Raw genomic sequence first — 27,847 nt, 5'->3', positions numbered from 1 at the left:
TGATTTGGTCTCGTTATTATTAAGAAATGCTAGCGGTCATGACTAAAGGCAAATGAGAGTTGTCTTGGGTGTGTCTTTGCCATTCAATCACAACAAACAAGGACATTAGTTAGTCAGTTCGAATTGAAACATTATTGAAAGCAAGCTGGCAACATACTTGCATCAAACATGTCATCAGGTTTTCTTGATTATGGGCTAGCTAGCTAATGTTAGCAAGGAGGGATCAAACCTGTCTTCAGGTGCAACGTTAGCTATGCAAATCTTCCTCTCACATTACACGTTAGGGAGAGGCTGTATGTTTAGCTAGTTACATCACAGTATCATGGGCTATGCCGCTATGATACTAGGCTATCACATAATGACAAATTAGGTACTTAGCAACAATAAACCAGACTCAGGTTTGACGGTTGACAGCCCAAGTAGAAACTAGTTGGATGTAATCAATATCCAGGCCATTCCATGAACAACTTTATGGAAGCCCATTTTCTCTAGAGTAGCTATTTCCCAAGCAAGGGCAAGAAATAACCACACGTCTTGTCTGGGGAAGAGGTTCCAGTACTAACCACACGTCTTGTCTGGGGAAGAGGTTCCAGTGGGCGAGTTCATTTTGTGTGACCCGGTGCCCCAGGTGGGTGGGGTTTAGGCATTTTTGACCATTCCATTGGTCCTCCTTAAGAGAGGATTCCTGCAGCCTGGGGCACCGGGTCGTGCAAGTGAACTCCTCCAGTCTTTTCCCAGAGAACATGGTGCCACCACGTGTTAATAGGCAAAAGGGAGAATGAATTGTTGACATAATTGTAATCCAAACCAAAACCTCAAGTAAATCATGACACAGTCATTTACCAAACTCTGTTTTGAACAAGACTGACTTTATGACCAAATTATCCTATTTACACTTTAAAGTCAATTTTGACACTAGAGTTACTGTTTCTGACTCATATAGATGCCATATAGACTGTTTAAAACCAGAGAAGTTGGTTCTAAGGGGCAGTTGACCTTTAAAGGGAAAGTCATCCAAAAGTAAGTAATCAGAGTAATCAGATTACATTACTGAGTTTGGGTAATCCAAAAGTTACGTTACTGATTTAGGACAGGTAACTAGTAACTGTAACGATTACATTTAGAAAGTACTACCCAACCCTTACACAACCAGCTTAGTGAGGCACTTGTATATTAATAGGAGAAGAATCAAGTTCAGGTTTCCACTTTATTTGTCCCAGAGGTAATACATACAATGCAAGTGCATCAGTCATGGGCTGACAGCCATCAATATAAATATAAACAATACTAATGATCAACATTAGCAGCAGCAATAGTACAACCTGCAACATCTAAAGTATCATACTGTGTAATGACCTATACAATCAGTAATAACAATTACTGTGTAATATACAATCAGTTATAATAATTACTGTATAATAACATCCAATCAGTAATAATTATTACTGTGTAATAACCATACAATCAGTTGGAATAATCTCTTACTTTTCCTTCAAAACAAACTATTAGATGTCTGTTCCAGACAGAACAGTTATTTGATAGGTTACAGAACCATACCTACCGAGAACAATGTTGTAATTTCTTTAACTTCCCATAACCTAATTTGTAGATGACACATTAATAACAGATAAATGGAAGGTCCTGACGACAACAGGTACAGGTTTAGAGCCCTAGGCTGATTTATGGTGACATATTAAATGGTTAATCAGATACAGTATGGATGTAATACCCCTCCAACAAACGTCATTGATTTTAAAGCATTATTTGGCAGATATGGATTGGGTGGGTAACAAGTTTTTTTGTGAAAGTTCTCTGGAAAGGTGAGCATCTGTGCAAATATCTGTTATAGCAACTCACTGAGAAATACTCTCTTTCCATTCCATGACACACATGTTACACTAGTAGCCCTACATTGTTGGATTTGTTGGCATAGTCTTTCTGGGGTGACCAGCTCTTTAGCTTATGAGCATTGAAAGAAAATGTGTCAATTTGACGTGCCATGTCTATGCAGTGTAATCGCAATTCTATCCATGGAGGGAGACTCAGACTGGAAGTCAGACTTCAAAGGCCCGTTGAAGGAACTAGTTGGGTCAATCTAATTCGTCTTCCACTCCTGAGATGAGTGTCTGATCTTGTGTGTGAAAGGAATAGCTGGAACGGAGTCAAACACATTGTTTCCATGTGTTTGGTATCATTACAATGAGCCCGTCCTCCCATTTCTCTTCCCACCAGCCTCTTCTGGTCTTCACAAACACGACAGCCTTGGAAAAAGAGACCCAACAGATTTACTTGAACATTTAGTGGAGAAGAAATGTTGTCCACTGAACCTGTTTTTGCTGTTATTCACTGAGTGTACAAAACATTAGGAACACCTTTCTAATATTGAGTTGCACCCCCTTTTGCCCTCAGAACAGCCTCAATTAGCTAAGACATGGACTCTACAACGTGTCGAAAATGTTCCACAGGGATGTTGGCCCATGCTGACTCTAATGCTTCCCGCAGTTGGGTCAAGTTGGCTGGAAGTCCTTGGGTGGTGTTCCATTCTTGATACACACAGGAAACTGTTGAGCGTGAAAAACCCAGCACCTACAACCATGCCCTGTTCAAAACACTTCAATCTTTTGCCTCTCTCATTCACTCTCTGAATGGCACACATACACAATCCATGTCTCAATTGTCTCAAGGGTTAAAAATACTTTAACCTGTCTCCTCCCGTTCACAAACACAGGTGACATCAACAAAGGATCATAGCTTTCACCTGGATTCACTTGGTCAGTCTATGTCATGGAAAGAACAGTTGTTCATAATGTTTTGTACACTCAGTATATTACTGTGTTATTCCCCATTTGAGCTGTCTGGATGAGATGTAAACAGTCCCATCCCAAAAGCTACACATGTACTGAATATAAGATTATATTGTACTGAATATAAGATTGTAACATGACATTATATTGAATGACTGGAAGAATTCATTCTTTCTAATAGTTTCTATAATTATAGAAAAAAGACTAACTCCCTTCATCCTAAACTGAATGTACAGTCTTGGGCTCCCGAGTGGCACAGCGGTCTACTGCATGTCAGTGCTAAAGGCATCACTACAGACCCTGGTTCGATTCCAGGCTGTATCACAACCAGCCGTGATTGGGAGTCCCATAGGGCGTCACACAATTAGCCCAGCGTCGTCCGGGTTAGTGTTTGGCCAGGGTAGGTCGTCATTGTAAATAAGAATTTGTTCTTAACTGGCTTGCCTAGTTAAATAAAAAAAGGAAGTATCTACCCTGGAAATATAAGACTGATGGTCATCAAAGGCAATTCTGTCATTGCTGTCAAATTGTAAAATCGAATTCCAGATTAGGATTGGGATTGATTGAGCATGTTTGATTTGTTGTCTATCTAAGTCAGGGATGGGAAACTCCAGTCCTCGGGCTTGATTGGGAACACAATTTTGCCCCATCCCCAGCTGACACACCTGACTTCAATTATCAACTAATCATGGTCTTGCAATTAGTTTAATCAAGCGTGATAGCAAAAGTTCTGGGAGAAAGTGTGACACCAATCAGAACCCAGAGGACGGGAGTTGGTCATCCCTGATCTTGGTCTACATGTGAGCTGGTGTACATACTCATGTACGTGGTTTGCTTTCCCTACTCCAGTCTATGAGGCAGGAACCCCACTGGCAGCACTTGTAACCATTATAACCATCGTCCAGACTTGGAGAATGTGGAAGGCAACAAGATCTAAGTGTTAGTCATCCTCCTGGTTGTGAAAAATATTTGTATGATGTAAAACCCCCAAAAATCCATTATTAGAACTACAAATATAATACATTTACTGTTATATTTTCAGCAGATGTCAACACTACAGTTCTGCACTGATAGTAATTAAATTATGTAGACAAAATACTCACCAAATATTATTGTATCTTTCAGCTACAGGAGACTAATAACAAGTCTCTAAAGTGGAGTCTCTATGCTTAGAAAACTGCACCTACATCCCAGAACTTCAGAGAGCAGTGTTGAGAAGACTTGACTCTCAATTGGTGCTAATAAGGAGAACGATCCTTAGATCAGATGAACCAATACTCCCTGAAGTGCCACCACCAACAATGGCTGAGCTGCTACAACTTTGAGGAGATGTCACCACGCAACACAGGATGCAGTTAGCACACCTTTGAGCGGAGAAGGAGCTTTCCCTTATGTCAGACTTGGTGGTTCCCGGGAAAGTGTGAAAACCTACAGAGTACTCAGAAATGCTGTTGAAAGAGGGTCGAGTACAACCAAACATAAACATGTGGGAAACAATATTTGTGCAATCTTTGTCTAGCATATAGGCATCATTATTGTAATTTTGAAATGGTTTTAGAATGATTTACTAAACTGTTCTCTTTTCCTGGATATCTATGCTCATATGCACCCTCCTGTAGCAGACCTACAGGAGGGTACATATCCAGAAAGACGGATGGACTACCCTGGTGGAAATACAGTTCAAATTACACAGATGAGGTCAAATAAAGTTGTATTAGGGAGATAAACAACAATACAAGGTAGTCTCTGTAACCTTCTCAAAATAACAAAAGCACAGTGTAAAGAAAACATTCTGATAAAGTACTGAACTGATATCACCCAGACCGAGGAAGAAATCGCAAAATAACTACTTCAAATAAAATGGTACTTGTCACATGCTTCGTAAACAAAAGATGTAGACTAACAGTGAAATGCCTACTTACGGGCCATTCCCAACCATGCAGAGAAAAAATAGATATAATAGAAAAATAATATGAGTGGATAACAACTACCTTACTGTGATTGTTTGCAATTAAAATGGTTAGAAAAAGACACAAAAATAGCTTCTTAGCAAAAATAAATTTCTCAAGCAAGAATTTTGCTAGGATTGTCTGGGAGTGGTCTGAGTGGAGAGGGGAAAACAGAAAACTAGCTGTTATTGGCAGAGAGGTTTGGAGCATACTTTCTTATTGGTCTAACTAATTTACCACATAGGGACATCACCAGACAGGTCAAAACCCCATCCCACCAAAACAGGTTGAAATTTCAGGCGGTCATTTCAAACAGCTCTAACACTAAAAGGGCATTATCATAATTTTCACAGTACTAATCCAACCTCATAGTGTGGAAATATATAGAAAACCCAGGAAAACACATTTTTGGCTGCACAGGACCTTTAACAAAGATGATGCTAAATTTAGGTCATAATTCTGCCAAATTACCCAGATTGGCTACACATACAGTAACTATACTGAACAAAAATATGAGTTACAGTTCATACAAGGAAATCAGTCAACTGAAATACATCCATTAGGCCCTAATCTATGGATTTCAAATGACTTGGAATACAGATATGCATCTGTTGATCACAGATACCTTAAAAAAAAGAATAATGGTGTGGATCAGAAAACCAGTCAGTATCTGGTGTGACCACCATTTACCTCATGCAGCGTGACACATCTTCTTCGCATAAAGTTGATCAGGCTGTTGATTGTGGCCTGTGGAATGTTGTCCTACTCCTCTTAATGGCTGTGTGAAGTTACTGGATATTGGCGGGAACTGGAACACGATGTCGTACACGTCGATCCAGAGCATCCCAAACATGCTCAATGGGTGACATGTCTAGTGAGTATGCAGGCCATGGAAGAACTGGGACATTTTCAGCTTCCTGGAATTGTATACAGATCCTTGCATTATCATGCTGAAACATGAGGTGATGGCGGCAGATGAATGTCACGACAATGGGCCTCAGGATCACGTCACGGTATCTCTGTGCAGTCAAATTGTTATTGATAAAATGCAATTGTGTTCATTGTCCATAGCTTACGCCTGCCCATACCATAACCGCACCGCCACTATGGGGCACTCTGTTCACAATGTTGACGGCAGCAACCCCCCCCCCCCCCCCCCCCACCACAACACCATACACGTGGTCTGCGGTTCTGGAGGCTTATGGTAGAGAAATTAATACATTCTCTGGCAACAGCTCTGGTGGACATTCTTGTAGTCAGCATGCCAATTGCACCCTCCCTCAAAACTTGAGACATCTGTGGCATTATGTTGTGTAACAAAACTGCACATTTTAGAGTGGCCTTTTATTGCCCCCAGCACAAGGTTCACCTGTGTAAGGATCATGCTGTTAAATCAACTTCTTGATATGCCACACCTGTCAGGTGAATGGATTATCTTGGCAAAAGAGAAATGCTCACTAACAGGGATGTAAACAAATTTGTGCACAAATTTTGAGAGAAATAAACTTTTTGTATGTTTTGAAAATGTTAAGGATCTTTTAGTTCAGCTCATGAAACATGGGATCAAGACTTTACATTTTGCGTTTAAATTTTTGTTTAGTATAAATCAAAAACGAGTTTTAGAAGATGCAGAATAGATAGTTGAATTCACTAATTTGAGATTTACAAAAAATAGACCTTTCTTTCAGGAAATTTGAAATCAGGATTTGTTTCCAACACATGCTTTATCAAATCAACCAAATCAATGCTCTCTGTCTCTCCATCTGTCTTCCAGACTGTCAACTCGCTGTGAAGAATGAAAAAGGGGCACTAGCCAATGGAGGAAGCAGACTCTGGGCCCGTGTGGGTGTGTTCAGGGAGAGAAATAAAACATTTTTGTGTTCTGTCCTTATTTGCAATAGGGGATAGTGGGGTAAGTTTAGCCATTTGTTTACATTCAGCGTCATTCCGTCAAGGGAAATTAGTATTCTTTCTAATAATTATATCTACATATATTTCAGGATGATGTGTATCCGTGGAAATAATCAGAATTCATGTAAACATTAGTTTTGAAAACACAGCTTGTCCAAAACAAATGTATCTCTTGGCACAACTTACCCCAGGAATGGGTGAGTTAAGCCACCTACAAATGTATGTACTGAATGAAATACACAACCTTTTTAAAACCATGTCCATCTATTTCCCAAACACAATTCAACACAATCACTTTTGAATTATAATCATTTTAAGCATCCTTTAACATAGGCTTAACATCTAACAAAGACGTTGTACTTTTTTAGAACACCTTTATCGTAGGCCAGGCCCTGTTCTTACCTCATATCCCAACAATAATACCTTGCATAACACATGGGAAGAAAACACTTACATTTGTTCATCTTGCCATTGGTTCAACTTACACCATGACCACTGGCTCAACGTACCCAAAGGCAAGTATTTGAACTATATTAGCCCCCACAGCTACAACGATGCACTTTCATGCTAGGTTTAGGACCTCATATTGAAGCTTATAGAGACCCCAACTGATGTACAGAACACTCTTAAAATGATCTACTTTGGTTACGATACAAGCGTTATGAAACCTCTAACACAAATGCATTTTGACTTGCTGAAAATCTTTTGGACCTAACTTGCTTACAATTTTTCCATGTGGTTTCTTTCTTCACAGACTCCATGAAATGACCTCTTCCTAAATATTTGGTCAAATGATCAATTCTGTCTATGGTTCCTAGAAACAAGAGAGGCTCAACTTACCCCACTCACCTGCTCATTCTGCCACCCTTGTTTACCATAGAATACATAGGTTGTGGAGCTGCCAACACGCCTACAACAGATTTTACTTTCAGCATCCAGGTTTTTTCTTTATAATCCCAAAAAACTAACCAGAAGATGAACTTGCAGAAGCAATGAGCTCGAGTTTCGATCAGATGATTATCCCCTATGTAGTTTTTGTAGAAAATATGCAAATACTTACAGAGAGCACACTCCTTTCATCAAGACCGCCCTCAAATGAAAAGCATGTTCTTCCCATAGCCGCCACCCACTGCATAAAAGCTGGGAGATTCAAGCAAGAACGACAAGCTTCGCTTTAAAGAATTTAGCGATAGAGGCATTGGGTAGCTATGGGAAGCGCTTGACAAGTGATAGCGTGTTACTTGTATGCGGCCGCAAAATGTGACGAATAGTACGCAGATATATAAAAAAATATATACATGATATATATTTTAAATATGTAGTTTAAAGAAATACGTTTCGTAAAATATTTATTAATATCACCATGCAGCCGTAAACTTCAACTCCTTCGAAGTGGATGTGTATTTTCTGCTTCAACACTTAAGTTTGAACAAGATGGAAGTTATCACACCATAAACGTTCTGCGGTGACTGACGAGATGGGAAAATGGGAGATATCAATGGTAATTCCCAATGATATGCATAATAATTTTGTATTTGTACGACGTGTTTCATTTAGAAATGATAACTATCTTATTAGTTTTACTGTATTTTCAGAACTATAATGTAATGTAGGCTTTTTGAATTATAGGGTATGCACTGTTTTGAACGGAGTCAAATGCGGTTAATAGCCTAATTTCTCTTTTTACACCTGTTGGTCATAAATCAGACAGTGTTGTCTTGTCATAGGGTTATAGTCATGTGTAGCTATAGCCCAATAATGGACTAAATAAGCCTAACGTTACTCCGTATAATCTAAGGACCTTGGATGTTCTATTTCGAGGTGAATTGGTTATGGCAGCCAAATACTCCATCTAAACGTGAATCGATTCATAATTGCGGTATGCTTTTTAGGAACATAAAGCACTCTTTCATGTCACATCCCAAATCATTCCACAAGTGCAAAATAATAGCTACACTTACTGTACACGGTTCAAACCGGTTTTAAAACAGTTGCAGCAGACAGTATTTTTCAGTGACAGCACTTTGTGGCATCAGTCTTCTGTTTACACACAGGTGTTTGGAGAAGCAGTTAATTAGCATAGGCAGTGGACTTTGTCTTCTGTCTGTCCGCTGTAACATGGAAATATGTTTGTGTGGGAACCCTAACCCCACAAAGGTGGGTAGTAGTATAATAATTTTTAAAAACAACAAAAACGTATTTCTTGCTGATATGAAATATATACCCGAGAAGACAACGGTCCTTATCGGAAGAGCAATTGGCTCATTGTAAAGGCTGGAATGGAATTCATTGAATTGGATCAAACATATGGAAACCACACGATTTGAGTCTGTTCCATTCCAACCATTACAATGAGCCTGTCCTCCTATAGCTCTTCCCACCAGCCTCCACTTGTCCGTATGTATCCTTCGTGTTAACATTTAGAGCGAACGTCTGGGTTCTTAACAAAACTTCCCTGGCCAGAAGGCGTCAATGAATAAGCTAATGTGCAGCTAATGAATAAGACTGCAACATATTGCCAATGCATGCATCTTGCATGGATGTCCAGGATATCCTTGTATTTAGTGTATGAATGTCTGCAAGTGAGACTTATTTGCATCATTGTCCTGTGACGACTGATGGTGCATATTGTAATGAAACAGGCAGGGAGCAGGTCTCGAACCCTTGACCTAGCCCACCTAGTCCAACGCGCTATCAACTGTTCCGCAAAAGCATGCTCCTGCGGCAGAGTCGATATCCGCGCTTATAAACCCAGGGTCGTTACAATATTTTAGCCTCATGGTCTATTTATTAATTAGATAAAACTGCCTGAATGGAAAAACGAGTATTAGACCTATAGCTGGTTTCCAACAATACATGGTGATATCATAATGTTAACTGCTTTAGCAACTATTGACAATAGTATTTTCTGGTCGGGGCAGTTTTGTTAAAGATCCCCGACACTCGTTCTAAACGTTAAAACGCATCGCTTGCGGTATGGTATTGGAAACAAGGATCATGTTTCATATCGGCGAGAATTAAATTACTACCGACCTTTTAAGGTTAGTGTTCCTACACGGCTATATCTCCACGTTACATCGCATGTTTACTGAAGACATAGGCTGCCACCTGTGCTAATTTGCTATCTAGCGTTAACCTGTGTGTAAGCATAACTGGGGAGGAAGTGTATATTGTCCTGCTAACCACTATATGAAGAAGTTTAAGGAAAACAAACTCAAATTGCTCCTTTTGTGATGACCACTCAAACAGTGTTGCATCTTTTTTGGCATTGTATGCATGTAAGAAAACTGTGTCAAGACATCAGTAGATTTATAATTGAACACATTTATGAAGATTTCACACTATTGTGGAGAGATGTACTGCTTGGATTCTTTACCTACGATAGAAATAAGCTTGAAACATTTATGTAATTCATTTCATTATTCTTTTGTCCAAATTTCATATTCACAAATGTAAATTTATAAACAAAACACCACATTTTCTTACCTTACAAAAAGAAAATGAACTATTTTAAGACAAATACTCTACTAACAAAAAAGCTGTTAGAATAATAAGGTTCTGTATGTCCCTTAATGTCCTTGTGTAATGTGATATTGTACCCCCTAGCCTAAATGTCCTTTGTATATTATTTATATATACACTTGTGTTCCCCTATGTATTTCCTGTATTGATTTGTTGTTAATAAAAAAAAAAGAAGAGAGATTTGATCTCTCTCAAAAAAGACAAACTGGGGAGGAAGTGTAGTTCGTCACTGGAGGCACACAGTTTGTGCAAAGCTACTACAGTAAGTTATCTTATTTGAACATTTTTTCTCGTTGATATGAAAGATAAAGTGCATATCGGAATGTGTTTCAAAAACCGGTTTGAAAGCTATGATTTATGTTTCTAAACATAAAAAATAAAGCATTGAAATTGTAGTTCACATATGGGGAAGAAGTGTTTTCGAGAGCTATCCTGATATCATTTGTATCATTATGTTTAGTCTCAATATTGGACAATTCTTGTCTGTTTTGAATTTAGTTTGGTACACCTAAGATAAAGATGTTACTGTATTGTATCCTTGCCCATAGAATTAGGATATCTTTGCCTTGGCCTCATGTAGGCCTACAGATAATGTAATGCAGTATTCCATAAAGGACAATGGTGTGATATTGGTCCCCTCACGACACCGATAATAGTGTCTCTCTTTCTTGGCCTGGTCTTTTATCAAGTGTGTATAATTAGATTGTGACACACGTCTGCCTGCCTTGAACCTCAGTAACCCTCTGTAATTTAGGAGCTGGGTAATGATTATAATGTGCCTTGAGTGCTCTGCCCACTATACGCATCTGCATGTCTGTCAGATGGCATATGACTTCAAATGCTCTGATTTGCTTTGATCATACATGGATAATATAAGTGCCAATGTTAAAACCAGACTGTTTAGTTTTGACAGGGACATAGGGGGGAAAGCCTAAATTATATCAGGAAGCGGTGGACAGATATGAGGGGCGTGTATCAGAACAGAGAGGTTGATTGGGGGCTAGCGACAGACTTGTATGGAGGACTGAGTTGGGGGAGTGGGTGGAGGGATACAGTGGCAAGAAAAAGTATGTGAACTATTTGGAAATACCTGGATTTCTGCATAAATTGGTCATAACGTTTGATCTGATCTTCATCTAGGTCACAACAATAGACAGTCTGGTTAACCAATTTAGGTAAGCCAGGTAATTCCAAAGGGTTTACGTACTTTTTCTTGCCACTGTAGATTTAATAGGTTGCATATTTTAAAGGGGATTATGCTGATTTATTTACAGTTTCTTTGATCATGTCGTTTCAATTATTTGACCCAGGTGCCCGTCTCTTTGTACCACATTGCTCTTGTCCTCAATCGGCAAGCTGTGTACCCTTTTCATGTTGTTCTTTGGAAAACATTAGTTATGTTCCTTGTCCTGCTAAATATGCAGACTATTGTCTGAAATGTTGTAATTAGGTAATTCCATTTGAATTCAGTCACTTTTTGACAGCACCCCTTTTGATTTAAACAAAACCTTCCATACATATTTGCCCGTTGTAGAAGTGCTCAGAAAGTTACTTTTTGGATCTGAATGCCAAAACAGAGAAAGGTGCTTAAAGTTGACCTATTTTGCATACCATACCATGAGACCCATGTTTTCATCACAGGAAAATATTTAACCTTAAACATAAAATAATATATTTGTTCTAATTGGCACGTTGTAGCTTCGACCCTATTTGACATAATCTGAGGTTGTGTTGTGTCCGCCATCAGTCGAGACACAACATGCTCTTAAATACAGGGTGGATGATCATTTATGTTAAAGGTTAAAAAAATAATCATACCTTTTTATTCAAGAAATTCTAAATGAGTTTGACAATCCTGTTTAACCATGTATCTTTTCCAATGATCAAGACATGGATGTCTGATGGTATGGCGGGGTATGCAAAATGGGGAAACTTTGAGCACCTCTTATCTCCTGAATGTTTTGCCATTCATGTCCAAAGAGTCACTTGCTGAGCACTTCTTCCATCAGCAAACATGTATGTGGGAAAAAGGGATGCTGTCAAAGTGATTGAATTCATATTTCCATTTCTGCTCAGTGTTTTCTCTAATGTAAACAGTACAGTGTTTCTAAGAGATTTGAATTAAACCTTTTAAAGTGAAGAAATCTCATCTAAATCTAGCTTTGCTAAACCAACGTGTGAATATCCTGAGACAAATCTGTGATGGTGTGTGTGCAGATGTAAACATGAGTTTGCCTTTTCACCTCTGCTGAATAACTGATAAACCCAAAGCGCTCCCTGTAACAGACCTCCCAGCTGAATAACTGATAAACCCAACGCGCTCCCTGTATCAGACCTCCCAGCTGAATAACTGATAAACCCAACGCGCTCCCTGTATCACAGACCTCCCAGCTGAATAACTGATAAACCCAACACGCTCCCTGTATCACAGACCTCCCAGCTGAATAACTGATAAACCCAAAGCGCTCCCTGTATCACAGACCTCCCAGCTGAATAACTGATAAACCCAACGCGCTCCCTGTATCAGACCTCCCAGCTGAATAACTGATAAACCCAAAGCGCTCCCTGTATCACAGACCTCCCAGCTGAATAACTGATAAACCCAAAGCACTCCCTGTATCACAGACCTCCCAGGTGAATAACTGATAAACCCAACGCGCTCCCTGTATCACAGACCTCCCAGCTGAATAACTGATAAACCCAACGCGCTCCCTGTATCACAGACCTCCCGGGTGAAGTGTCTACATTTTGCTCACAAGGCTGGCATGCCTCTGAATAGGCTTACTGTAATGGACCATAAACATCAATCTGGTCTCACAGTTGGTCATTATGGTCTTTAGGATCTGTCCTGTCAGTGGTCTACATGTCTCCCCATCTCATTGTGTGAGTTCCTCCTTCCCACCCAGAACCCAGTGCAGGAGTGGGGTGAGGAGTTTGAGGAGGGGGCGTTGTATGGAATCACCCTGCGTCGGGAGCCCGTCCAGATACCAGCCAGCCCCACCGAGGCCCGGCCATGCGTTGCCTTCGTCCAGTACCGGACCTGCAAGGTGCGCAGGCTGAAGGCAGCCACCCTGAACCGGCTAGTGAGCCACCTCCTGGACCCCTGCTGTCAGGAGCCTGACTACAGATGGATCTTTCTGTCCACCTACCAGACGTTCACCACTACCAGTGCACTCATTGAGCTGCTCTTCCAGAGGTGGGCCATGTCATTAAGTTACAGTACTCATAACTGCTATCATGTTTCACCTGACCATTGTCTCAGAGCATAATGCAGAAGCTGTTTCACTGTTAAAATTAGACAGTATAAAATGATGTGAGCAAGTTGTATGATCTCTGTAGCCTTGACGGTGTACTTTTACCATCTTCTATCAAATGAATGTTTGGTGAAATGACCTAAAAATGTCTCTCCCTATCTCTTCTCTCTTTTGACACATTCCGAGTTACCACAGTAACAAATAAGATTAGCCAAATTGGATTCAGAATGTAATGTTGGACACAGATGAGAGGGTATGTCGAGAGTGGCTGTTTTTGAACAACACCTCTCGCTGTGTATGGTCACTTAATTTCGTCAGATACTTTTTTCTTTCTTGCTTCCCTCACAAAATGACTATCTCAGCATCTTTGATGTAATGATAATAAGCACCCAGCAGGTAGTTAGCCATTACAGGTTTTACAACAACAACATTTATTCACTGAGTTTGGAGTGAGGTCAGTGTCAGGATAACAACAGAGCATAGAGACAGACCAAAGAAAAACAGTCTGAAGAAGAATGTGACCAACAGGACAGTGGTCCAGTCCCGGTTTAGATGAGTCTGACACTCTTCCTAATTGTTCTCACAGGGACAATGGGGCTTCAGATGTGTACAACAGTGAATGTCACAGGAGGTGAGCTGGCTGCTTTTCCCTTGATCACATTTATTTCCTTGACTCTGAAACAGGGAAGACATTGTTTCATCATGTTGTCTCCTCAGGCGTCTGTTGCCCCTGATCCAGACTTGGTTGGAGGAGTACAGTGAGGACTTCCGGGATCCTCCTCAGCACCCCTCCCTAAGGCTGCTGTTGGACCACCTGCACTGCCTATCCTCCTTCTGTTCACTGTCCCAGCTCTCTGAAACTCTGCTTAATAAGTTCCAGAGAGAAGGTACAGGATTCTCAATTTACTTGTTTTTCCTAACCGTTTCTGTGAATTGCCTTTGATTTTTTATACCATTGTTGACCCCCTTCTGTCATTCCTCTCTCCTTTAATAGAAATGGATACTGGTGGCCATTCTGCCCAGGCTGAGGTTAATCAGGAAGACGAGAGCTCAGGGGAGGAAGGCCTAGAATGGGACAGCCCACTGGATCAGGGTGACATCATGGACTTCTCAGTCACAGGCATCGCAGAACAGCTCACCCGACTGGACGCTGTAAGTGTCAATCATGGCAGATAATTTCTGACTCTTAATATGCGTCCTCAGGAGTGGATCATTAACACTCTTTTTCCATTTTACCTTCCTTATCTGTGCATCTCTCAGGGGCTGTTTAGGAAGGTGGTTCCCTACCAGTGTCTGGGCTGTGTGTGGTCCCAGAGAGACAAGAAGGAGAACCTGTCTGCTACTGTTAGCGCCACCATTGCCCAGTTTAATGCAGTCACCAACCGAGTCATCACCTCGCTGCTCTGCCGGCCCACCTCCAGCCCCACTTCTGTCCTCAGGGCCTCCAGCCCAGCTCAGAGGGCCTGCGTCATTGAGAAGTGGATCAGAGTAGGACAGGTCAGACACATCTAGGGACTTGGACCATTTGAGGGATACAATTTCAAATCCAAGTGCATCCTTCTTACACATTCTTACACAACGTGAACCTGCATCCTGGTTCTCAGTGCGTTTAGTAAGTAGGAAGTTCTAAGTCAGTCTCTAACTTGTGACTGTTTTCTGAAACAGGAGTGTCGGCAGCTGAAGAATTTCTCCTCTTTGAGGGCCATCCTGTCTGCCCTTCAGTCCAATGCCGTCTACAGGCTGAGGAAGACGTGGGCTGCTGTGTGTAGGTACGGTCTGTCGGGTCATACTGGAAGGGTTAGTTGAGTCATGAAGCTATAATAACATTGACTGAATATGTCAAAAAGAATATATATGTCAAAAAGAAATAACAAGGGTGTCCTTATCCTCTGAGAATGTAAGGCTTAGTAAATAAATTATTTACTAGTAATTGACCTACATTATTCAACTAACCTTAGTTTGTACTTCATGCCATAACTATGCAATAAGCTATTTTTATTGAGTCAGTCAAGAATAGTTGAACAATAATTTTAGGTCAACATGCCATGCCTTACCAACTCTAAATCCTTTTGAAGTTTCAAGGATATATTTTGTAATGAAGTTGCTAGTGGTGTCTTGTCTGAGTGTTATTTTTGGATTGATTGGATTTAATTGGTTTGTTCTTCTTCAGGGACAGCGTGGCCATCTTTGATAACCTCTGTGAAACCTTCCCTGATGAGAACTGTGTGTTGAGCAACAGAGAGATCATTGTGGGGGTAAGAATCAAGTACCTTAAGGAAATTGTTTTGACTTCATTTTTCTTTACTTGAGTCTCTGCACAAATGTAATGCAGACGATATGACACTGTTGAAATACTTACAATATGGAGTGTTTTATTGTTTTGAGAGCAGTTGACCTTTACTTACATCTTCAAGCACCTTGATATTTTACTTTTACGACTTATTAAAACCCATCTTTCTGTCAAGTTAATGTTTAGTGAAATTGCGTAACAGTGTGTTAATAGTAAGCCATTGTCCCAAAGCAAAAGAGAGGGTGTTCTATTTTTCTGTCGGCTCTGGGTGTTTGTCTCAAATCTTCACTAGGTCTGGTTACAGTGAGCGGGCTCTAAAGTCAAATTCTACATATTGTCCAGAATTTCCAAATAACATGCTAATATTAGCATCATTGTCAACAAACACTACACTAATGACAATTTCCCCAGCAGTTCCTTGAGAAACGCCTTCATTTGCCTCATGTCTTTATTTAATTTTACTGTATTGGTCCACCCCTTGTTCAATTGAACAGTTCCAGATAAATAGTTTCAGTTGCTCCCTGTGTCTGCATTAACAGCCTCACAGGATTTGTGCTTTTGACACATGTTCTTATCAAAATGCTCCTTAGCACAAAACTGCTTTTGTTCACATGTTTGCATGGATTTTAATAGCTCAATATATTGTTTACATAATGTGTGTGTGTGAGGGTCTATTCTAAGAACAACCAATGTGGTGTTGACCCTATAAGCTGGTAAAGTAAGTTCTGACCTAGAACATATTTGACTGACTCTTTGCATATGCTGTAGGTCATTGCAGATGAGTGGACAGGTTGACAATGGAAGGCCATAAATGCAGACTGAATTTAGCTTCTATCTGACCCCGTTTCAGGATGGAAGCCAAACAGCCATGGATAACATTTCTCCCAAGATATCCAAGCGATGTCCTATTGCCAGACAGATGGTAAGCAATACTTCAGAGAGCGATTGAGTAAGAGACATTGCAGACATGATATGTAGACATGAGATATATATCTATCTATATATAGTGGGGGTCAATAAGTTTGAGTTTAGCTTTCACTTCTTTCCATGCAACATTAAATGGACAGAAATGATAGCAGAGGCCTCCCAAATGGCGACGTGGTCTAAGGGAGGGTTTGGCTGGAGGGGGGCTTTACTTGGCTCATCGCACACTAGCGACTCCTTGTGGTGGGCTGGGCAACTGCAAATGGACTCTGGTCGTCAGTTGAACTGTGTTTCCTCCGACACATTGGAACAGCTGGCTTCCGGGTTGAGCAGGCGTTAAGAAGCGCGGCTTGGGGGGGGGGGGTCGGTCATGTTTTGGAGGACGCATGAGTCGACCTTCGCCTCTCCCAAGCCCATTGGGGAGTTGCAGCGATGAGACAAGATCGCTATTGGATATCACGAAAAAGGAGTGAAAGCAGAAAAATAGAAATGAAAGCAGAATTCTGTGTATCTGAAAGTTAAAAAAAAGATACATATACATTTATTATAAGCTATTATGGGGGGTGGAAAGGGGAGGAAGCATCCTAGTACTGTCTACTCAGTATTTTGCGGTGGCAGTTTCTGCTTCTTGAAGTCACATGTAGCCCCTTATCCCCATCAGCTTTTAACCCACAAGAGGAAAAATCTAGGAGAAATCTATTCAAAGACCGAGAGTGTCATGTGTGGCAAGAGGAAGCCATCCTATCCTTAGCCACGGATGTTTCAAATGGCCACAGATTACTAGGCTATGAAAGGACAGTAATCATAGACCAATACCTTTTCTAGCATCATATGCACATTCTCTAAAGCTGTGTTACTAGAATCCTCTGCTGACATGCTGTCTCTGTACTGTTGTCTCCTCAGAGCACCTCCAGTGGGGTGGTTCCTTACCTGGGCACATACCTGACTATCCTCACAATGCTGGACACTGCTCTACCAGATACTGTGGAGGTAAGCAAACAGCCATTGAAACAGACGTCTCAGTTATGGCAGCTACTTTAAGTTAACTCTATATTTACTTTAGCGGATTGCTATCTTAATGTTTAATATTGATAATACATCTTCCATATTGTCAAGTATAATAGCATGTTGTGCTATTTTTGACAGGGGGACCTCATAAACTTTGAAAAGAGGAGGAGGGTAAGTTGTTGCTGTTTTTGTCTTCAATCTCTAAGCCTGTAGGGAATAGGATTTCATGTAAAGAAAACAAAAGATGCAGTACGAACATGTCTAATAAATATTTCACCCTTGTTATATGACATGCATTGAATTGGTGGTACACTCACCACCACATTTTAGTGGTACTTTCACATGCCGAAGGGAAAAGTGCACACCTTTATGCTTAAGGATGTTTGCTTACTGCTCTAAATGACTATCTCCTAGCCTTTATTGGAGCCCCATGACTGTTAAAAGTGTTGTCAGGTGTTACTAGTTCAGGACACGTTACTTAACAACCACATAGCTGACATGGGCTCATGATCTCCCTCTCTCTGCAGGAGTTTGAGATTCTCTCTCAGATCCGGCAGCTCCAAGCCTCCTGCTCTCAGTACAACCTGCCCCATCACACCAGGATCACTGCCTGGTTGCAGGGCCAGAAGTTGCTCACTGACCAGGAGAGGTGAGAATCTGTCCCCCACTTGTTTTATTGTAGATCAGTGAGGAGATAAAGAGCTGGTGAGCTTTGTAGGATTGATGGGGCCTAATAATGTCTTACAATTATGCCCCTTATAGCCAATAAACCCTTTATACAACCTGAATAGTCTCTTTCTAATATGCTGTATACCCAAATGTACTACTCAAATGACATGTAAAACACAATTCCCTAAATCCCTACCCTGGTTTTGCCTGTTAAGGAAAATGAATGGAAAACCCATCTAGAGCTGGGGTTGACACAGGGCTGCAGTGTGTTCAGGCTTTTAGAATCAGATGTGTTAGTGCAGGGCTGGAACAAAAGGCTGTATACATTTAGACAAGTCCACCCTGACTTCGGGGCTCATAACTGTTTTCTATGTGTTCTGCCACAGCTATGAACTGTCCAGAAACCTGGAGCCTCCAATAGACCTCTGCTCCCCAAGCGCCTGGAGCCACCGTTTGCTCAGCAAGAAACTGTCCTCGTGAGTACTGAACACTTCTCTTAACAGCAGTTGCCATCTTGTTAATTCTACTCAAGACAGTAGTATTCACCCCATCTCTAACATATACAACTATTGTAACATTGTTGCAAATAAACAAGAACTGTAAAAGAACAATGACAAAATGCAGTATTTAAGGTTTTACTAGTGAACGTTGACCACATTTGTTAATTTAGTGGAAAGTTCTAACTGTGTGTATTTGCAGACTCCTGAAAGTGAGTGAGGGATCCAGCAGGAAAACCCATGCAGACCAGATCAGTGTGTCGTCTTCAGGGTCCAGTGGCTCTGAGATGGAGGATCTCTCCACCCCTCCCTCCACACTCAGACTGCAGGTACAGCTCTCGCCGATCCCCTTTAGACTTGCCTCTGACTGTCTCTCTCTTTCTGTCAGTCATTGCACACCCTGGTTAAAGCTGTTTCAAATGTTTTGATAGAACACACTGTACTACAAAACATCCTGTAGTTACACTTTACTAATACCAGTAGTTACACCATGAAGCAATTCAAAAGTAATGAAAGCCATTATGTGTCTTTTTATATAACCTCCCATTCATAACAGTGATCCCCATTGACATCTCATCGAAACTGATGTCCTTGAGAACTGGAATGTCAATTGACCAGGTCCTCGAAGCCAAGCAGGAGTGGTGTTTGCTTAGCACATGCCTCGCTGGTGAAGCATGGCTCAATACTTCAGTTGTCCACAAATGTGCTGAGGTCAATGTCTCAGACAGACAAACTGAAAGACTAATTAATTATTTCCATAGGCACTCATGCATGTTCGGTCTCTCTACCTTGTCCCAGTCTCTGTCCAGCTCCTGTCAAAATGTGGCAGAGGCCTTACCCTCCTCCCTGGATGGCTCCACTCCCTCCAGTTGTTCCTCCAGTTCTCAGCCTGACCTCTCTGCTCCAGTGGGTGCCCACCTTAAACCCATGCTGGCCTCTCATCACAAGCGCTCTGTGTCCATGACCTCCCTCCCCCTCTACAACAGACAGGTGGCTGACTCCTGTATAGTGAGGGTCAGTGTGGAGGCTGGCAACGGCAACATGTACAAGAGCATCCTGGTGAGCTTGGGTTGGGATCTGGCGGTAGGGATTATCTTGGGGTCCTGTTATGGAAATGTAAAAGGGATCATGTGTGTAGTAATCTAGCTCTGTACATTTGGTTATGATGAAATCTAAGATAAGAACTGCTGTGTTGGTTACATTTTAGTTATTTGGCAGACGCTCTTATCCAGAGTGACTTAGTTATTGCGTTGATCTTAAGATAGCTAGGTAAGACAACCACATATCACAGTCGTAGTATGTACATTTTTCCTCAAAGCAGTTATCAGCGAAGTCGGGGGGTGGGTGTTATTTAACATACTCTGGTTGGTTGAAGGGAGGTTTTGCAGCCAAAGCTTTCGCTACCTCATTACAGCATATGAACTGCTTGTTTGACTTGTCCTTCTCAGCTGACTAGTCAGGACAAAACTGCCCAGGTGATCCAGAGGGCCCTGGAAAAACACAACCTGGAGCACCTGACCTGTCAAGACTTCACCCTCACACAGTTGATCTCCCAGGAAAGAGGTGAGCTAAAACAATCAGTGCTCTTATATGCCCACTCAAAGATGCCACATCACTGTGCAGATCAGTGTTGGCCAAGCAAAGAGTTGTTATAGTTTGGCATTAACTACACCTACCTATAGTAGAATATTGTACGTATACTGTATGTAATATTCTACTTTCTCATACCAACCCCATCATCTTCTGTTTTTCAGAGTTACTCATTCCGGACAAAGCTAACGTCTTCTACGCCATGTGCACGTCAGCGAACTTTGACTTTGTTCTGCACCAGTGTCCACTGGGTCAAAAGAAACCTCTGTGCGCTACTTCCAGCCTTGGACGTTATTCAAAGTAGACACCGTTCTATGGCAATGATGAGTAACTGCAAACCAGGACTGAGTTCAAAGGATTTTGTACAGACATTTACCTGGTTGTAGTTTTGTTTTTAATATTTTAATATTTGTTTTTAATATTTTATGACAAAAATCATGTTTAAATGTTCCATGATGGACAGACCCCTGTTTGGTTTGTTGTCAAGTGGGTGCCATGAGAGGAACAGGTGGAAGATGATAGTATGATGGCACGTCATGTAAAATACACGTGTTGTGTGTGTATATACGGCTGAAGACAACAGATTTGGGGCTACATTTTGAAACCCATTGAACAGAATGTCCTTTTTTATTGGTGGAGCGAACTCTACATGAATTCCACCATTCAACACTCAACATTCCTCCTAGACATCCCTGAGGTGCTTTACTTTGTGGAAAGGAGTCACATTGGAACAGCATCAGCAGTGACTCTCTCCCTCAGTCACACACCAATATACAGACACGTAATAGTTGTTTCCTCTTGTCTCTTCTCCTCTGAGCAAAACCAGTCACCTATTTGTTTTAATGAGAGACATGACTGATGTTTCCCAACAGGGAGAGACACCCTGTGAGCCTTAAGGGAATGAGGTCACAGGAGACTGCCTGCCACCTGAGCAGTGGATGGGAATGTTCTCACCCGGATCACTATGTTCCCCAGGGTATCAGCCCGCCGTCATGGCGATACTGATTGGGGCTGTGCGTGTGAAAGGAGGGGCTGCACTGGCTGGATAGCATTCCACATACGCTACAGTCAGCTGCTGTAGAGGGGACACTGACAACATTTATGTACTCAGACTGTCAAAGTTTTAATGATGGTGATAATGTGTGTGTGAAATGGTTCTGTGTTGCATTTCAGTGTTAATACTTTTTTTTACATTGTTTTCTATTTTTCTCCTATAATGCTCTTGATGATTAGGTGGGCCTCTATGGCTGTGTTGCCTAGCTACCCAAACTCCTTGTTCCGGCCGAATGCCACGCCAACGGACATTAATTTCTCCTCCACAATGAGTCTGGATCTGAGTACCTCCCTGATGATTTCTAGAATGAAAATCCAATCTAGACCGTCTGATTGGTTCCAGAAACCAATGGGTTGAGCCAGAACACGTGGGTAAATCGGCATTTTGAAAATTAGTAATTGGCTTTGATATGCTGATGGGTTAGAGATGATCAATCGCTGATGCCTTGTTTTGTACAACACCCCTCATTATGACGTCGCCACAAATCGACTTCAATGATCACACTCTCAGACTGAAGTCTGTTACCAAAGATAGAGCAGTGGAAGAATTCAGTTTGAGTCGTCAGGCAAGGCTGTGTGCACTTGTCAATTGAATATAAAATATACTGAACGAAAATATAAGCGCAACAATTTCCACTAATTTTACTCAGTTAAAATTCACGTAAGGAAATCAGTCAAATTAAATAAATACATTAGGCCCTAATCTATGGATTTCACATGACTGGGCAGGGGCGCAGACATCGGTGGGCCTGGGAGGGCATAGGACCACACACTGGGGAGCAAGGCCCAGCCAATCAGAATGAGTTTTTCTTCCCACAAAAGGGTTTTATTACAGACCGAAATACTCCTCAGTTTCATCAGCTGTCGGGGTGGCTGGTATCAGACGATCCCACAGATGAAGAAGCTGTATGTGTAGGTCCTGGACTGGCATAGTTACACGTGGTCTGCGGTTCTTTAGGCCGGTTGGCCGTACTGTCAAATTCTCTAAAACAACGGCTTATGGTACAGAAATGAACATGCAGTTCTCTGGCAACAGCTCTGGTGGACATTCCTGCAGTCAGCATGCAAATTGCCCATTCCTTCAAAACATCTGTGGCATTGTGTTGTGTGACAACTGCACATTTTAGACTGGCCTTTTATTGTCAGCAGCACAAGCTGTACCTGTGTAATGATCAAGCTGTTTAATCAGCTCCTTGATATGCCACACCTGTCAGGTGGATGGATTATCTTAGCAAAGGAAAAAATGCTCACTAACCGGGATGTAAACAAATTTGTGCACAACATTTGAGTGAAATAAGCTTTTTGTGCATATGGAAACATTTCTGTGATCTTTTATTTTAGCTCATGAAATCATGGGACCAAGACTTTACATGTTGCATTTATATTTTTGTTTGGTTTTTATTCTAAACCATGCCAGGTTTCTTGACTGTTTAAAACTTGCAGATGAATCACCGATTGATAGGCATTTCCAAAATAGTTTTTTTTAAATATCAGTGTACGACACTACAGTAGCTTAATTTAGAAGTTTAGAAGGACTATCATGCAAATAAGTGTTTGATATATTAAAACTTTCCACTATGATTGAACCAAGTTGGTTATGCAACATCCTGAAAAAAGGTGAAAAGAAATTCAAACACTTAGTACCTCGAGTTATTTATAGCGCCTTTCATCTGCCAGAGCATTGACGTACCCCTTTCATCCAGGGCTTGCAAATGGGTCATTTGAACCCAGATTTAAATCCAATGTATATTACAAATCTGCCATAACTGAATTCTCAGAGGTTGCTTAGTTGTCTCTTTCAGATGAATAGCGTTGTGTTAAATATATGGCTTGTACAATGCTATGTGAAAATCCTGCAAACATGAAAAAACTGATTGATTCAAGCAACAGGACATCTCAGAAATGCCTGCACTTTTACTGAGCTGCCCAGTTTCATTGTCTCTGTGCTCCAAATAAAGTTTCTCTACACCTTCTCTGTGTTTGTCAACATTTCTTATACTGTATTTCCCTTTATCATTCTAAGAATATATAGGCTAACATATGCCATTCTGTAGGACTGGCACTTATATTCATGATGTACAGTGCCTTGCGAAAGTATTCGGCCCCCTTGAACTTTGCGACCTTTTGCCACATTTCAGGCTTCAAACATAAAGATATAAAACTATTTTTTTGTGAAGAATAAACAACAAGTGGGACACAATCATGAAGTGGAACGACATTTATTGGATATTTCAAACTTTTTAACAAATCAAAAACTGAAAAATTGGGTGTGCAAAATTATTCAGCCCCCTTAAGTTAATACTTTGTAGCGCCACCTTTTGCTGCGATTACAGCTGTAAGTCGCATGGGGTATGTCTCTATCAGTTTTGCACATCGAGAGACTGAAATTTTTTCCCATTCCTCCTTGCAAAACAGCTCGAGCTCAGTGAGGTTGGACGGAGAGCATTTGTGAACAGCAGTTTTCAGTTCTTTCCACAGATTCTCGATTGGATTCAGGTCTGGACTTTGACTTGGCCATTCTAACACCTGGATATGTTTATTTTTGAACCATTCCATTGTAGATTTTGCTTTATGTTTTGGATCATTGTCTTGTTGGAAGACAAATCTCCGTCCCAGTCTCAGGTCTTTTGCAGACTCCATCAGGTTTCCTCCAGAATGGTCCTGTATTTGGCTCCATCCATCTTCCCATCAATTTTAGCCATCTTCCCTGTCCCTGTTGAAGAAAAGCAGGCCCAAACCATGATGCTGCCACCACCATGTTTGACAGTGGTGATGGTGTGTTCAGGGTGATGAGCTGTGTTGCTTTTACGCCAAACATAACGTTTTGCATTGTTGCCAAAAAGTTCAATTTTGGTTTCATCTGACCAGAGCACCTTCTTCCACATGTTTGGTGTGTCTCCCAGGTGGCTTGTGGCAAACTTTAAACAACACTTTTTATGGATATCTTTAAGAAATGGCTTTCTTCTTGCCACTCTTCCATAAAGGCCAGATTTGTGCAATATATGACTGATTGTTGTCCTATGGACAGAGTCTCCCACCTCAGCTGTAGATCTCTGCAGTTCATCCAGAGTGATCATGGGCCTCTTGGCTGCATCTCTGATCAGTCTTCTCCTTGTATGAGCTGAAAGTTTAGAGGGACGGCCAGGTCTTGGTAGATTTGCAGTGGTCTGATACTCCTTCCATTTCAATATTATCGCTTGCACAGTGATCCTTGGGATGTTTAAAGCTTGGGAAATCTTTTTGTATCCATATCCGGCTTTAAACTTGTTCACAACAGTATCTCGGACCTGCCTGGTGTGTTCCTTGTTCTTCATGATGCTCTCTGCGCTTTTGACGGACCTCTGAGACTATCACAGTGCAGGTGCATTTATACGGAGACTTGATTACACACAGGTGGATTGTATTTATCATCATTAGTCATTTAGGTCAACATTGGATCATTCAGAGATCCTCACTGAACTTCTGGAGAGAGTTTGCTGCACTGAAAGTAAAGGGGCTGAATAATTTTGCACGCCCAATTTTTCAGTTTTTGATTTGTTAAAAAAGTTTGAAATATCCAATAAATGTCGTTCCACTTCATGATTGTGTCCCACTTGTTGTTGATTCTTCACAAAAAAATACAGTTTCATATCTTTATGTTTGAAGCCTGAAATGTGGCAAAAGGTCGCAAAGTTCAAGGGGGACGAATACTTTCGCAAGGCACTGTAATTCAGTGTTCCCCAACTGGTGCCATGAATTTGGCCCACGGGTGATTTTATTTGGCCCCCCAAGTTTTCTGGGCCAAGAATAAACTTTTATTTGTTTTAGTTGTTGGACATAAAAGACTACAAACACCAGCAAATCAGATCCTAGTGATTTTAATTTGGGAAATCTGTTCTAAAGTATTCCCACTCATATTATAGTGATATACCTGGTTGTTCAAAACATTAGGAACACCTGCTCTTTCCATTACATAGACTGACCAGGTGAATCCAGGTGAAAGCTATGATTCCTTATTGATGTCACCTGTTATTATAGATGAAGGGGAGGAGATGGGTTAAAGAAGGATTTTAAGCCTTTTCATAGTGATAGGGAAACAAAGCTTCTTGATTAGATTGTGTTATGTCACATGTACAAGGAAGCAGATGTAATTGCAGGGTACAATGAAAATGTTATGCTCCGGGATCCAAGAGTGCAGGTAAAAAGTGAATGAGACAAAATGTGGATAATAATAATTAATACCAATAGAACACTTTTACAACTGTATCACTGATAAATTACCTCTGGATAAATATCATACCAACGGGACATTAAACGGTAACATCTTATGTTTCACCGAGACGTGGCTAAACGAAGATGCGGACAATATAGAGCTAGCGGGATTTTCCATGCACCGGCAGAACAGAGACGCACGCTACCTCTGGACGAGCGGGGTTGGGGGTGTGTGTCTTTTTGTTAATAACAGCTGGTGCGCGATGTCTAATATTAAAGAAGTGTCAAGGTATTGCTCGCTTGAGGTAGAGTACCTTATGATAAGCTGTAGACCACACCATCTACAAAGAGAGTTCTCATCTGCATTATTCGTAGCCGTCTATTTACCGCCACAAAGCGAAGCTGGCACGATGACCATTCTCAACCAACTTTATAAGGTCATAAGCAAAGAAGAAAATGCTCACCCAGAAGCGGCTCTCCTAGTTGCCGGGGACTTTAATGCAGGCAAACTTCAACCAGTTTTACCAAATTTTTACCAGCATGTCACATGTGCAACAAGGGGGGGGGGGGGGGGGGGTGGATCCTAGACCACCTTTACTCCACACACAGAGATGCATGCAAAGCTCTCCCCCGCCCTCCATTTGGCAAATCTGACCATAATTCTATCCTCCTGGCTCCTGCTTACAAGCAAAAACTAAAGCAGGAAGTCCCAGTGACTCTCTCAATACGGAAGTGGTCAGACAACGGGGATGCTACATTACAGGACTGTTTTGCTAGCGCAGACTGGAATATGTTCCGCGATTCATCCAATGGCATTGAGGAATACACCACCTCAGTCATTTGTTTCATCAATAATTGCATCGATGATGTCGTCCCCACAGTGTCTGTACGTATATATCTCAACCAGAAGCCATGAATTACAGGTAACATCCACATCGAGCTAAAGGCTAGAGCTGCCGCTTTCAAGGAGTGGGAGACTAATCCAGACAAGAAATCCCGCTATGCACTCAGACGAACCATCAAACAAGCAAAGCGTCAATACAGGATTAACCCTTTCATGTGTTCCAAATATCTCAAACGGTCGCCCCAGCGTGAGTTTTTTTATGCACGTGATGTTAGAACGTTCTCTCCATTCCAGAATGTGATTGTTACGTAACAGTACATTTAATCCACGCTCAATTTTAAATTATTTTCTAACAAGTTTTTTATTTTCTAATAACAGTTTGAATTGAGGTGTGTTCCGCCTCATTCATTCACATAAAAGTAGTCATTTTTACTTTTGCGGACCAATTACTTTTTGTTGACATTTCTGACCCGGACAGAATTCCCCAAACACAGTTCAAGTCTGCAGACATTTGCTCATCTTCTGTCCTGCATACATGTGTTCACATTTTCCGTCTGTTGCCTGCATCGCAATCAAAGTTGTTTTCGTTACAAATAATTACTTTGGAAATGTGTGCGTTTCTATCAAAGTAAGTGCCATATTACGTTGTAATACTTTCTGCATGTCGCGTTATGTCGTTTCTACTGTAGCATAATGTTTTTGTGTATATTCCTTATAACCATGGACACACGATGTAACGTTACTCATTTCATAACCTTTATGGTGTTATACTCAATGCTTAGGTAGCTAGCTACATTCTTCTATTAGCCCTGGAAAACAATGCTAATTGAGTCAGAGAAGTATTAGCATGTGTTGTATTTTGAAGCTACCCTGGCCTTATGACTCCCAAGTGGCACAGCGTCTCAGTGCTAGAGGTGTCACTACAGACACCGATGTTCAAATCCAGAATGCGTTTCTATCAAAGTAAGTGCCTTATTCCATTATAATAGTTTCTGTGTCATGTTATACCGTTTCTAATGTAGCTCACTGTGTGTATGGAGCAAATATATATATTTGTGTATATTCCTTATAACCGCGGACACGCGAGGTAACGTTACTCATGTCATAACCTTTATGGTGTTATATTCAATCGTGCTTATGTAGCTAGTTACATTCTTATATTAGCTCTGTAAAACAATGCTAGTTGCGTCAGAAGTAGTGGCTTATTGTATTTTGAAGCTACCCTGGAAAAATTGAAAAATATCTTATACCACTTGGTCGTTTTCTGAGTGCATTCCACAAAGCTGTTTATCATGTCCGCCTTATCCACTGCCCCCATTTTGAGGTTATAGTCAAGCACGC

General features: G+C 41.1%; 1 protein-coding gene and 1 long non-coding RNA gene across 2 annotated transcripts; one reads left to right on the top strand and one right to left on the bottom strand.

Moving 5' to 3' along the window:
• Positions 1 to 1,197: 1,197 nt before the first annotated feature.
• Positions 1,198 to 8,916, bottom strand: LOC118937747. Its single transcript, XR_005035146.1, has 2 exons — positions 8,626 to 8,916; positions 1,198 to 2,261 (listed from the first exon to the last, which is right to left on the bottom strand). It is a non-coding gene; the product is annotated as an uncharacterized LOC118937747 (long non-coding RNA).
• Positions 7,820 to 23,444, top strand: LOC110538295 (ral guanine nucleotide dissociation stimulator-like 1). Its single transcript, XM_021625022.2, has 17 exons — positions 7,820 to 8,165; positions 13,093 to 13,382; positions 14,027 to 14,071; positions 14,158 to 14,327; positions 14,435 to 14,592; positions 14,701 to 14,937; positions 15,106 to 15,209; positions 15,611 to 15,695; positions 16,581 to 16,652; positions 17,558 to 17,644; positions 17,801 to 17,833; positions 18,190 to 18,311; positions 18,718 to 18,807; positions 19,031 to 19,157; positions 19,627 to 19,887; positions 20,277 to 20,391; positions 20,583 to 23,444. The coding sequence occupies exons 1-17, from the start codon at positions 8,142 to 8,144 to the stop codon at positions 20,720 to 20,722; spliced, it is 2,160 nt and encodes a 719-aa protein (XP_021480697.2). The 5' UTR covers positions 7,820 to 8,141; the 3' UTR covers positions 20,723 to 23,444.
• The last annotated feature ends 4,403 nt before the right edge of the window (positions 23,445 to 27,847 follow it).

Source organism: Oncorhynchus mykiss, chromosome 12, assembly GCF_013265735.2.
Source record: "Oncorhynchus mykiss isolate Arlee chromosome 12, USDA_OmykA_1.1, whole genome shotgun sequence".
Classification (NCBI taxonomy): domain Eukaryota; kingdom Metazoa; phylum Chordata; class Actinopteri; order Salmoniformes; family Salmonidae; genus Oncorhynchus; species Oncorhynchus mykiss.
This window is presented reverse-complemented; position numbering and strand designations above follow the sequence as displayed.

What these genes read in the sequence shown, in the direction of transcription:
- LOC110538295 (XM_021625022.2), top strand. Translation starts at nt 8,142, where the DNA reads ATGGGAAAATGGGAGATATCAATG. An exon ending in CTCTACCAGATACTGTGGAG is followed by an intron (nt 17,645 to 17,800) that starts GTAAGCAAACAG and finishes TATTTTTGACAG; the next exon opens with GGGGACCTCATAAACTTTGA. An exon ending in ACATGTACAAGAGCATCCTG is followed by an intron (nt 19,888 to 20,276) that starts GTGAGCTTGGGT and finishes TGTCCTTCTCAG; the next exon opens with CTGACTAGTCAGGACAAAAC.